At 38.9% G+C, this 12619-nt stretch overlaps 1 protein-coding gene across 2 annotated transcripts; it reads left to right on the forward strand.

Moving 5' to 3' along the window:
- Nucleotides 1-2165: 2165 nt before the first annotated feature.
- On the forward strand, nt 2166-12088 carry cabp1a (calcium binding protein 1a). 2 transcript variants are annotated; one of them, XM_057832369.1, is made up of 7 exons: nt 2166-3039; nt 10120-10150; nt 10260-10403; nt 10483-10592; nt 10671-10745; nt 10832-10904; nt 10994-12088. In XM_057832369.1, the coding sequence occupies exons 1-7, from the start codon at nt 2317-2319 to the stop codon at nt 11017-11019; spliced, it is 1182 nt and encodes a 393-aa protein (XP_057688352.1). In that variant the 5' UTR covers nt 2166-2316; the 3' UTR covers nt 11020-12088. The 2 variants fall into 2 exon arrangements, with proteins under 2 accessions (XP_057688352.1, XP_057688353.1); XM_057832370.1 differs by lacking the exon at nt 2166-3039 and adding an exon at nt 6049-6411.
- The last annotated feature ends 531 nt before the right edge of the window (nt 12089-12619 follow it).

Here is a 12619-nt window from a genome sequence, read left to right on the forward strand (position 1 = left end):
CACGGCACCCCCCCTATTTTATTTTTATTTTTAGGTTAATTATGATTATGTTGTGTGTGTGTCTTGCTCACGTTTTACTGTTTCTATAGTTTCCAGCAAAGTTCGCTACATTTCTCACAGTTTAATTAACGTTAACAGTAGAAATCACAAACAACAGGACACTTGTCTCAAAACAGATTCCTGCTGGAGTTTTGCAGGTTAGTAAATTCACAGTTTAATGTTACGCTAACTCTGATGCAGGTCGAACTTTCAGTAGCGAAATTAGTGGTGTGTTTCCCCTCCTCCACAACATTGGCGTCCTTTTAAATTACTTACAGTGGCTGCTACTGGACGAAAAAAACTTCTAATCTCACTCCTCTTGGAAGGAGGCGGAGGAGGCGGCATGTTGTCGGTAATTGTTCGCAAGGGGTAACTATAAGTTTGAACATAATGAAAATAATTGCTTAATAAATGGTCAATTCTATCCTTACAACATATGGGAAGACAGTCTAAATTACCTGTGCTGAACTCACTATATAATGCATATAAGGTTGCTTAAAGGTTGGTGGGGACAATTTGAGCATCCTGAAAAGTTGGTATTGTTATGTCCCTATCGTCCCTATGCAAATTACGCCGTTGCAACGAATGTCACAAAGATTACTTACCCACATTAGAAAAAGAAAACAGATTTATCTTGTGCACATGTGCTCAAGGCCTGAATTTGATTTTAGAATGAACCAGATGAAGTAATCTAAGAGGTAAAAATTAATTAAAGTTAGGGTTTAAAAGGAAAATTCAACAAAATGATGGAGGAACTTTCAAAGTGGATGGGAAATATGTCAAATTATGTAAGCATTTAAGTAATATCCTGACTGTCAATATGATTAATTTTATATTGATTATTTACAGATTATTTTTCAGAAGAATTGGAGAAAGAGGTAGGTTGCACCTGGATTGGTCTAAAGACAAATATAAAAACTTTTAATGTCTTAGAAATTAGTTTATAGTAGAATAATTAGCATTTGTTAATTATTCATGGATCAATTTTTCATTGGAATGGTTTTTAAATGTATTTCATGAACAGAGGCGTAGCAAGGGTCCCCGGGGGCCCCGGGCAACAAGCAACATGGTGCCCTTCGAGCGTGTGCAAGTAAGGGGGGACAGTTGGACTTGGAGCAATAGAAGAAAGAGTAGCAACACAAAAATACCACCATCGGATGCGGAGGTATATACCTTTGTGTGAAATCAGTAGTCAGATTGGCCCTATGACCCACCAAATTTAAATTATTCTGTAAAAACCACTGATTAGTGTACTACTGACCGAAATGAGTATAGAATTTGTTAATAAAATTGTTTAGGATTATTTTAGATGCATATGTGTTATATTTTTCTTATAGAGTATTCGACGAGGAATACGATAGACCCATTAATAGACTTTTTGGGAAAAATCATCATTTCTTTAAGTAGTCACATGAATAATGAGGTGGCCTGGGAAAATCAATGTCGAACAACTTGGCTAAGTCTTTCCAGAGAGTACTTGGTGAGTCACTCTTTAAGCAATCATGTGGTATAAATAGCTGATTGGACTTTCTTAAACTTGCATAATCTATGTGACATGGTTAGCGCTGATTGGGTTTGATAACAGAATCGTTACAAAAATCTGCCAAATGATTCCATGGTATGAAACACCCTCTACACTTGTCGCTGCGACAGTGCAGTTAAGCTGCGCGTGCTAAATCTGTTGGCCCTCTGGGGGGCCCTGCTGTCTGGGGGGCCCTAGGCAATTGCCTGGTTTGCCTAATGGGACGCTACGCCTCTGCATGAATATAATTGGCATTGTATTTAAAATAGAAAATCCTTTTTTAAATTCATCTAGTCATTTTTTTTTTTGCTAATATTACAGTATATATACTGTATAGTATTATAATATAGTAATAAAATAGTATTCCTAACATTCTGGTATTTGGTCAATTTAGAGGGAAAACGGTTCAATCAAGGTAACAAATACTGCAGGACTCGATGTAATGGGCCAGAGAACAGAGTGAATGTGTAGCCCGAGAGCCAAGTCCATAAAGGGACTAAAATTATTTCAAGAATCAAAAGCAACATTATAAAGACAGAATACAGGGTCATACGAGGTTGCGCATGAATGAGTCAGTATTGTTGCTGCGTTTTCTGGACCTCTCTTCTTGCCATACACGTGTAACTACCACACACCGCACGAACCAGGTACTGCTACTTATCGCGAGCTGGAGAAAACTGGTCGACAATGGAAAGGAAAGGACGTGTGATGGCGACGATCAACCCACCGCCACAAACAAAAGCAAATCGGCCGAAATGAGCGCTTCCTTCCCACAATCTGACTCCAAAACATCATTGCTAAAAACGTCCTCGAGTAGATCCACGCACGTCCACGAACGCACGACTGAGAGTCGGAGAAGTCACCATCAGCATCACCATCACCGTCCCGCAGCCTCCGCAGCTGCCGCGCTCCAAAGCAATGGAACCGCCGAGGACGCTTACTTGTCTGCGGGGAGCGACGTCAGCGCCCGGAGACCGTTGTGCCACCCTACGCTCACCGGCAGCCGGGACAGAGGTGAATCCACACGGGTCAAGTGTCGACCCCACGCATCTGACAGCCACCTTCCGGATCCACCTGAACCGCTCGGTGAGGCCGGTCACGGCGTGAGAGAACGCGGCGCACACAGACACCACCGCCGCAGGAAGCACAACCGGGAGGAGCGACAACCCGCAGCCGGACCGCCCGAACCAGAGCCACCGCCAGAGTCGGAGCATCGCCGTCGTTACCGAGCACGTCCTCTCCCGAGGATGCCCCCTCTCTCGGACAACCATGACGATAGGACTCCCCTGTGCGAACCGAGGGACCAGAAGAGGGCCAGTTTGACCAAAAGCGGCGGTCGGGCCAGTAGGTCCCCGCCGTCTGCCAGCTCGCCGGTGCCGCTGTCTAGCACTTCCTCTCGCCGCTCCCGGAGGTCCAGCGCTGCTTCTTTTGCATCGGATGTCAACCTTCGTGCTGTCCTCAATTCACTCTTTGGCCAGGTGAGAGGTCCTTGATGTGCTTCTGCTGTGTTCATTGAGCCAAAGCACATATTTTACATGAGAAAAATTCAGTGGTTGGTTAGCCCAGTAAGAATATTTCAGCTTTTATAATCACAACTTTTTACTTTTTGATCCTCGTTGAAGGAGATAGAAATCCAAATCATTTGAACTGAGAGGGTTGGCAGCAAATGATCGCTGATTACTCATTCACTGGCTACCAAGGTCACAAAGTATGTGCTGTGGTAGTTAGTAAAAGATGGGGATTAATATTAACTAGGGCTGCAGCTATCAATTATTTTAGTAGTCGATCACTCGATGAACTTGTTAGTTCGACTAATCGAGTAATCGGATAAGGAACGTGAAAAATTAAAATACCTGAGCTGAGCCTCAAACGGTATAAAAAATAAATGAGGCTATATGTACAACAAAACAACAATTGGCTAACTTACATAGCAAAGTCCGCCAGTTTAAATGCAATAAAATGCTAATGTTTTTTTTACAATGCTCTTAACAAATCGTTCACATATTCCCACAAAAAAACGGCTAAACATACTTATAAACTAAATTCCGAATGCATTAAAAACATTAGCTCAAACCACAACTTAGCTTATGTTGGTCTTAACAGGGAGAAGGTGGATTCAGCCATGTGAAATGATGCGGACCAGAAGGCAGTGTATCCACTCAAATCAATAAAACTAAAAGCAAACACTTTCAAAATAAACCTTTACAACCCCACTTTAATTAAACGAATACTCAAAGCAGCAACATTTAATTCAAATCTTTTTTTTTCTAATCGAATACTCGAGTTATTCGAGTAATAGTTGCAGCACTAATATTAACCCTTAATAAGGAACCCATTTAACTCTTTGTCTGCCATTGACGCCGCAAGACAAATGATTACTGTCAGCCCTCCCAGTCAAAATGGATTAGACGTCTAGCGCTATCAATGGCAGAGAAATTTGGACATTCACTGCCACTTCTCCCAATTCATTGTCAATGGCAGACAACGAGTTCAATATTATGAAATTAAAACATTCATAATTCATTTTTTTGTTGTTGTTGTTTTGAGCTTTGTGTTATTGGGAGCCATAGCCAGAGTGTACTGTATCTGTTTTTATTCATTTAAATTTTGTTGTGTTAGTATTTTATTAATTTATTATTTATTCATCAAATATATAATAAAGGGTGTGTGTGCAAAAAACACCTATTAACAGCAATAGACGTCAAATACAAATAGTCTGGACATCTCTTGCCATCAATGACAGCCAACGAGTTTCAATTTACATTCAAATGTGCTGTCTACTCAATAGTTTGCAAAATTGGTATACGCTACATTTTTCAAACTCAGTTACGTTCTAGAAACTGCAATTGGAGAAATTTTGTTGTGGTAGACACGGATCTATCAGGTTCTTTTCCACAATTCCTGTTTTTTTGGGGGGTCATTTTGGGTGACACACCCTATTAATATCAGGTCACTTCCTGTTGATTTGGTGACATTTCGGGGACACGTTCTGTTGCATGGCTGTCAATGGCATCAACTTACATGGGCACCGGTTGAATGTCAATGGGCTTTAATGGTAGGTTTTGGCCAAAAATCACAAACACACACGTTTTTCTGCCAATGAAAATGAATGGTAAATTTAGGCATATATGGCCGTCAATGGCGTGGACGTGCATGGCTGTCAATGGCATCAACTTACTTGGGTGCCATGAATGGTGTGTCATGGTAAATGGTCCAAAATCATAAGGACCTACAGTACTAGTATGTTTTCCTGCCATTGACAATGAAAGGGAAATTTGGACGTACATGGCTGTCAGTGGCATCCCATTAAAAATGAATTGGACGGTTTTTGGTGAATTTTGGGGGAACCGTAGGTTTTTGGCATATTCTGTGCACAAGTTTCATGCCCATTACCGTGCTGAAATTTTTTATGTGTAAATTGTGCGATTTGGTCAAAATAGTAAGACTAAAGACATTTAGAAAAAAATGTTTCTTTTTTTTCAATAAACCCATGTTTACGAGCGAACGGAAAATTTTGGAGGGGTCATTGGAAAATTCCCTGCGTTGCGCAAAAATTCCGGTCATTTTGATATTCGAACGCTGACAGTCGGTCAAAAGGTTTGGGCTGAATGGTGTGCCGAAGAAACGCCATTTAAAAAAAAAAAAAAAAAAAAAAAAAAAAAAAAAGGGAATTTTACTATCTGGGCCTTTGCCTTGCAAAGCCCCATATGATTAATAGACCACATACCTGTATACTAGCACTGAACCTCTGACCTCACATGTTTTGCCAATATGCAAATGTGCCTTATACACTCTGTAAATACTACCATTTTTGGACAAACATCAGGCAATCATTGTTGTACAAATTCATTTCTTATGTAATAGATCCTCCTACGGACCTTCTGAATGAGAGCCCATTCCTATTGAAGTGGATTGTGCTAGGGTAGAGGAAATGTGTCAGTTGAAGTGCAAATCTGTATGTGGCCAAATATAACTTCTTGCATGATTTATTGGGAACTGTGTGTTCACAGAGAACTGATGTGAAAATGCCGCGGGCTCCATTTCAACCATCATTTCTTTTGAAGTTATTTGACTCATATCGACTTAGTTCCATTTTTTTCTTGCAAAGAGAAAAATCAGTGTTTATTACTCTTCCGACATCGTTACACCTTGCAATGTCGTGAAGACCATTTCAATAGAAAGTATGTGCTGCTTCCTCACAGTCTTAGTGTGCTCCTTGACAGGAAGCTTGACTGGTGTAGGTCAGAGTGACCTTGTCTCTCCCCACAGGAGAGAGAGGATGACAGGTGTGTGTGGAGAGGGGTGGGGGTAGGCCAGCAACCAACATGATGCATGACATATGAATTAAATAAACCACTCTGAAGGGAAAATGCAACTGAGTAAGAGAAGGAATTAATCTTTAAAAATGTGATTGCCAGAGTTGATTTGTAACACCGTATTCCGCGGCATTATTCAGAAAACAGAACTTATTATGCTGCTTACTTCAGCATCTGCACGGTATAGCTTGATCAGAGGGACATGAAAACACTGGATCACCGCCCCTTTAATAGGCGTACTCCTGTTTCCATCCTTGGTCTGCTTAGTTTGTCTCACAGCCTCGCATTTTGTTTCACTCATATTACATATCAGTTGGGAAGCTTACAGTTATAACTCTCACACATAAAAAGGCAGTTGATAGCACATCATCGGCACTGGATTTTTCTTACGTCATTATGGGTCTTGTTGAAACCAGAATATATGCTCCCCTCAAAAGTCAAGCTCCAAATGTTACAGAGAAAAGGCCTTCCTGGTCCTTTTTGATGCCATTGTTTTCCTTTGGTATGGGCAACTGCTTAGATTCACCCCTCCTGGTAAGAGTTCCATTCTTGTGCATTCTATCCTGCCTTTCATTGAAATAATAGTTTTTTTGTTGTTGTTGGTAACTATATTAGAACTGAGCGTTAAATTTATCTATAGTTTCTCTTTGCATTTGAATTTAACTGAAGCCTGCTTTGTAATGCTGGGTCTGCACAACTGTGTGTGTGTAGAACTGCTTCCAAATGAATGGCAGAAATGTTTGTCTCCAGCTATTTTTTTTTTTTTTTTAAAGCGCTGTGGTCATTATGTTGTTTTCATGTGGTTGTAGAAATATAATGTCCTTTTCCGCTCCTGAATATGTTTATTGTTCCTGTGTCAAGCAAACTGTAATGCGTGCTAAATGGAAACTTGGCAGGAGGCCTTTTTATCGATGCTTTTAAATTGTTTTCATAGTGAACATTTTCTACGTCATGGTCTCTTGCACAATTCACTTGCAACTACAATACATTCCATTAATGTTCCCGTCTTGCCTAACAATATCAATGAGCTCCAACTCTAAAACAATGCTTGCAGATAGGTCTGTGTAGACTCACTCTGTTTGAGAATATGAATTTAAGATGTAGAAGTACAGTGGCCTGTTAGCAGATGAGCTAGGCAAGCAATCTTTGATCCAATAGAGTCTATTGTAAATCACATTTATATGTACATACAATTCTCCACTCAGAAAAAAAGCTTGGGCAAAGCTTTGTCTTCATCAATTGAGGTGGGACCAAGTGCAGGCAAACTGTAAATAAGGTCTGAACACATGCAAACACCTGTCTATTTTAATGCAAACATAGACATTATTTAGGCTGAAGACACATTGTCAAACAGACTGCTTTCACAGCTCTACAGGTTTACAACGACCTACTTTTTCCACGTCAGAGCATTCTATTTCCACTCGTTTTGCTATTTGACTGATAACAGTTCAAAACTATCAGAGTTACTGTACAAAACCGAAGCATAAATTAAATACCTTGTTTATAACTATGGAAATATTATCACCATTTAAAAACAACATTGTATGTCTATTTGGGTTATTTTTGCCTGATATGTACTAAAGTTGAAAGATTGTAAACAAGTGTGGAAACTATAGGAAAAAATTGCAAAAATATTTTTCAAGCACTCTACATGATGGAGTAAAATATTTGTTATACTTTTAACTATGAATCCAGTCAATTTCTACAAGACAACAAAACATACACATACTGTATTGTTAAATTACACTTGTCAGACTATGTCAACCAAAACAAAGCTACTGCATCTCTCAAATTGGATTTTATTACTGTATACCTAATGAACCATCTGGTGAGTTTCTGAACATACTGTAAAGTTTTGTTCTCCGGTCACTTAGTGTGCCGTGCTGAAGATCAGTATGTTAACATTCTCAACAATTGTCTCACAAATGTTCCAAACACCAATGGTGGAATGTAACGGCATAAATGTACATTTTTGTGTATCTGTACTTTACTTGAGTACAAATACGAGGTAGTACTTTTTTTGTTTCCATGCCTCCGGCGCAATCAATAAGCCCCGTGCAACTATACCGTAATTGAACACAAGAGGCAGCAACATGAGTATTAGAAAAATTAGGCAGGTGAACAAGATATTGACCAATAAAAACCAACAGTGAGAGCAGCGCACCTTCAGATGGGTGCTGCACACTCTTGATCAGTCGGTGGAGGTATGCATCAGATAGTTACTTGCAATCTGCCATTAAGCTATGTTTTGGAGTTTTTGTTGTTTGTTAAGCTTCTGTTTACAGTGCAGTCAATTTTATTGCTTGTTTTTTTTCCATTATGCACACTTTTAAATAGAATTGAGGAGTCAATTAATTTTCTGGTTCTTTCTTTGAATATTGGCTCAGATCTCTCTATATCTACAGTATATACATACAACCCCTAGCAAAAAGTATGGAATCACCAGTCTCGGACGAGCACTCACTCAAACATTCTATCATGTAGAACAAACTCAGATAAAAAGCTTGAAAAAAAATTATTATTATATTATTATTATAATAATAATATTATTTTATTATTATAAAATTAATTATTAATTAGTTCAAAACTGCAACTCTTTAGCATTCAGAAACACTACAAGAAATGAATAAAAATCATTGTGGTGGTCAGTAAATGTTACTTTTATAGAGCGAGTGCAGGGAAATATATAATATGGAATCACTCCATTCTGAGGAAAAAAAATACGGAATCATGAAAAACAAACAAAGAATTAACAATCAAAACACAACTCTAGTATTTAGTAGCACCGCCTCTGGCTTTTATGACAGCTTGCAGTCTCTGAGGCATGGACTTGATGAGTATTTTTCATCAATTTGGTGCCAACTCTCTTTGATTGCAGTTGCTAGATCATCCTTGTAGGTCAGAGCCTTGCTGTGGACCATTTTTTTCAATATTCACCACAGGTTTTCAATAGGGTTGAGATCTGGGCTATTTGCAGGCCATGACATTGACTGGATGAGTCTTTCTCCAAGGAATGCTGTAACTGTTTTAGCTCTGTGGCATGATGCACTGTCATCTTGGAAAATGACAAACACATTTTCAATTGAAGGGATAAGAAAGCTGTCGAAAATTTCAATGTAAACTTGTGCATTTATTGAAGATTTAACCACAGCCATCTCCCCAGTGCATTTGCTTGACATGCAGCCCCCTATCATCAAGGACTGAGGGAATTTTGATGTTTTCCTTCAGGCAGTCATCTTTGTAAATCTCACTGGAACAGCACCAAACCAAAGTTCCAGCATAATCACCAAGATCCAATCTGCATTGGACAAGGTGTCAAGAGTCAAGAATCTGCATTGGACAAGGTGATGATGCTGGAACGTTTGTTTGGTGCTGTTCCAGTGAGATTGGAGTGATTCCATATATATTTCCCTGCACTTGCTCTATAAAATTAACATTTACTAACCACCACAATGTTTTGTATTCATTTCTTTTAGTGGTTCTGAATGCTATAGAGTTGCACTTTGAAACTAATTCATTATTTTTTCAAGCTTTTATCTGAGTTTGTTCAACATGATAAAATGTCCGAGTGAGTGCTCGTCCGAGACTGGTGTTTCCATACTTTTTGCTAGGGGTTGTATATGCACACATGTATATCTCACATTTTGGCATCGGGAGAAAATACTTTGCACGCCCCTTTTCATTGACACATAAGACTATCTTAATACAGTTTGGAATGGATTGCATGTGAGCAAGTAGACGACAACATTCTGTCACTGAATTTGCTGACGTTTGATGACCTGACTGTCAAAGTGACAGAAAGTGCTGATGTTCCATATTCAATAGTCAGCTTGTGTTCCTTGAGTCTTACTGTAGTTGTTTCCAGCCCCTTTCAAACGTCAAATCTTTGGATCTTATGTCATGCCTCAATGTTGTGTTTAGACACAGCTCTTCTTCTGCTGTTAACCCCTGTCACTTCTGGGTTATGTCTGCCGCCGTCTCTGCCCTTTAAAGGTTGCATTCATTGTAAGCAAGAGTTTGGGGAGGGTGAGAATAGGAACGCGCCTTCACAAAGTTTTGGTAATAAAGTTTTATGATGCTTGATGATTGGGGGGAAAAAAGCCCATTCAACATAAAATATTCATACTCTTTTATGTTAAAAGTGTTTTTATGGAGATCTTTGCTGTTCTTTGTTTGGGCATCAGTCATGTTGGATTTGTTTATTCTTGTACTGACACATGATTTATTGTGTTCTCACTCTAGGACAGAGAGCTACGTCCAGAGGAAATGGATGGTAAGTTTATTTGTCCTCACAAATGAGTCACCAAAAACAAATACCCAAGGAGTGAAGTAAAAACATCAGACAAAATGAATACCGTATTTCGCTTGTCTATGCTAAACAGAGTTGCGGGATGCATTTAAAGAGTTTGACAAGGACAAAGACGGTTTTATCAGCTGTAAAGACCTTGGAAACTGCATGAGAACTATGGGATACATGCCCACTGAAATGGAGCTGATTGAATTGAGCCAGCAGATAAATATGAACCGTAAGAACTGTTTTCGATTATATTGTGATTTTGTTTTGTCGTAAAATAATTTTGTGATGATTTTGGTACTTTTCTTTAGTGGGCGGTCATGTTGATTTTGAGGATTTTGTAGAGTTGATGGGTCCAAAACTCCTTGCCGAAACAGCAGACATGATTGGAGTAAAAGAATTAAAAGATGCCTTCAGAGAGGTAAGAATGGCTCTTTTATATATTAGTTTGCCTAATTGTTCCTTCAAAAACTGTGTGTTCCCCTGCATTGTCTGCTAGTTTGACACAAATGGAGATGGTGCCATAAGTACGTCTGAACTTCGAGATGCAATGCGGAAGCTTCTGGGCCATCAGGTAAGATTGGCATGACATCTACAATAAAATGGAGGGGTTTTTTTTTTTAGAGATGACTACCAAACACCTCAACATGCATTTTCCAGGTGGGTTTGAATGAAGTGGAGGATATTCTGCGGGAGGTTGATTTGAATGGTGATGGGCTTGTTGACTTTGAAGGTAAAAATACTTTGTTGAAATATTTATAGATGATGATGCTCACGATGTACGGCAGCTGACAACAGCAACCTTTTCTCTTCTCTGCACAGAGTTTGTACGAATGATGTCTCGTTGAGCTCATAGAATGATCACTCTTGAATGTGGAACCTCACTCCTCAAGGACACGTGAAGATTTCTGAGCCATTCAAATTGTGACCGACACTGGAATTTCAACTACTTGAATGTTCTGGAGTGAAGAGTCACCTCAAACGTTCAATCAATAAGTGTTCTTCCTGAGTGTCTCTCGTCCAACTGAGGCAGAACTTGCTGTAGCCTATCTGATGATTGTACATTTGTTTTTGCACTTTAACTCTCACTTAATATTGTCCTAATGTCCTGTGTCATCTATTGATGGTGTTTCGTCTCATCATGTACGTGGCGAGTGGCAATGTTATCAAATGTCTTACAAAATGCTGGTTTATACTATGTTATACAAAGTCGGGAAATGAGATCAACTGTAGATAAAATAGCGTGCACTGTTAAATGTTCACACTTGATGTGTAGACCATTGTAATGAAAAATGTATATTTAGGAAGTCCTGTCTGTGACATTGGTGCCCCACTAGGGAGCCCTTGTAGCAATATTACATCTGTGTCAGACCTGTGTGTGACCAGCTGTCATTTGTCTCTGTGCCAGTCAAGTGCTATAAAAGCATCACTGAGACAGCCACATGAAATGTACGGAAACAGAACTGTGAACTTCATGAATGTTATTGCTGCAATCAGACCACAAGCAGTCAATATAACATATCTTGTTTTGTTTTGGTTGATTTCCCGTTAAAATTGAAATCTAGACATGCAAAGTTCTAGCTGACTCCATCCTGTTGTGGTTTTCAGATGTGCCACAGTGAATTCAGAGCAGTTTCACGTCATGCATAATTTTCATGCTCACAGACTCAAAGTCCCCGAGTTGTCAGTCTAGCTTTGGTACCACATAATGTTGGTATAACGTGTGAGCAGTATCTAGTGAATGTCACTGTCAATATGATTGTAGTTATGGTAAAGTCTTTCAAATCTGTGTTATTGAAGCAAATCCTATGCATGCCAAAGAGATGAGTCCATTCAGTATGCACATTTGGATTTTGGTCTCACTGAATCCATAGAAACATTTTGCCAAGTGGGGTGTTCAAAATAAATGTCATTACATTGCAGCAATATTTTTTGTGTGGATTTGTGACTAAAAAAATCATGTTCTCAAAGTGAAGGGTAACCCAAAAAAGGGTAAATATCTCTAATTTGGCCAAAGTTTAAACAATTTCCATCTGTATAGACCACAGCTGAAATAAGATTTATTTGTTTACTTATCAAAATTTTGATGATCAGAAGTTATATTCGACTTTACACATTGTAATAATCACACTTTAATACAGTGATCCCTCGCTTCTTTGTGCTTCAAAAAACAGTTGCTGTGGCAACTCATTATGTGTAAGTAAGCAGCTTGAGAGGATTTGAGTTGACTCTCTCAATGAAGCATTTAATAAAGACAAGCATTTTTATGATTTATTCATGTTTAAAAATAATTCAGTGGGAAAGTAACATGTTTAAAACTTATAATTATTACATTTGAAGTGCTTAAAAACTATTTATAAAAAAATATGTATACATAATGTTAGGGTCCACGAATGCTGAAAACAAGGTTGACCCCCAAAACAGACAACAAAAGTGGCGCATAAGCGG

Source organism: Corythoichthys intestinalis, chromosome 3 (assembly GCF_030265065.1).
Source record: "Corythoichthys intestinalis isolate RoL2023-P3 chromosome 3, ASM3026506v1, whole genome shotgun sequence".
Classification (NCBI taxonomy): domain Eukaryota; kingdom Metazoa; phylum Chordata; class Actinopteri; order Syngnathiformes; family Syngnathidae; genus Corythoichthys; species Corythoichthys intestinalis.

Excerpts from the sequence above, each read along its gene's own strand:
- cabp1a (XM_057832369.1), top strand. The coding sequence starts at position 2,317 with ATGAGCGCTTCCTTCCCACAATCTGACTCCAAAACATCATTGCTAAAA. Across the intron at positions 10,593-10,670 it reads TAAAAGATGCCTTCAGAGAG|TTTGACACAAATGGAGATGG; the intron begins GTAAGAATGGCT and ends ATTGTCTGCTAG. Across the intron at positions 10,746-10,831 it reads GGAAGCTTCTGGGCCATCAG|GTGGGTTTGAATGAAGTGGA; the intron begins GTAAGATTGGCA and ends TGCATTTTCCAG.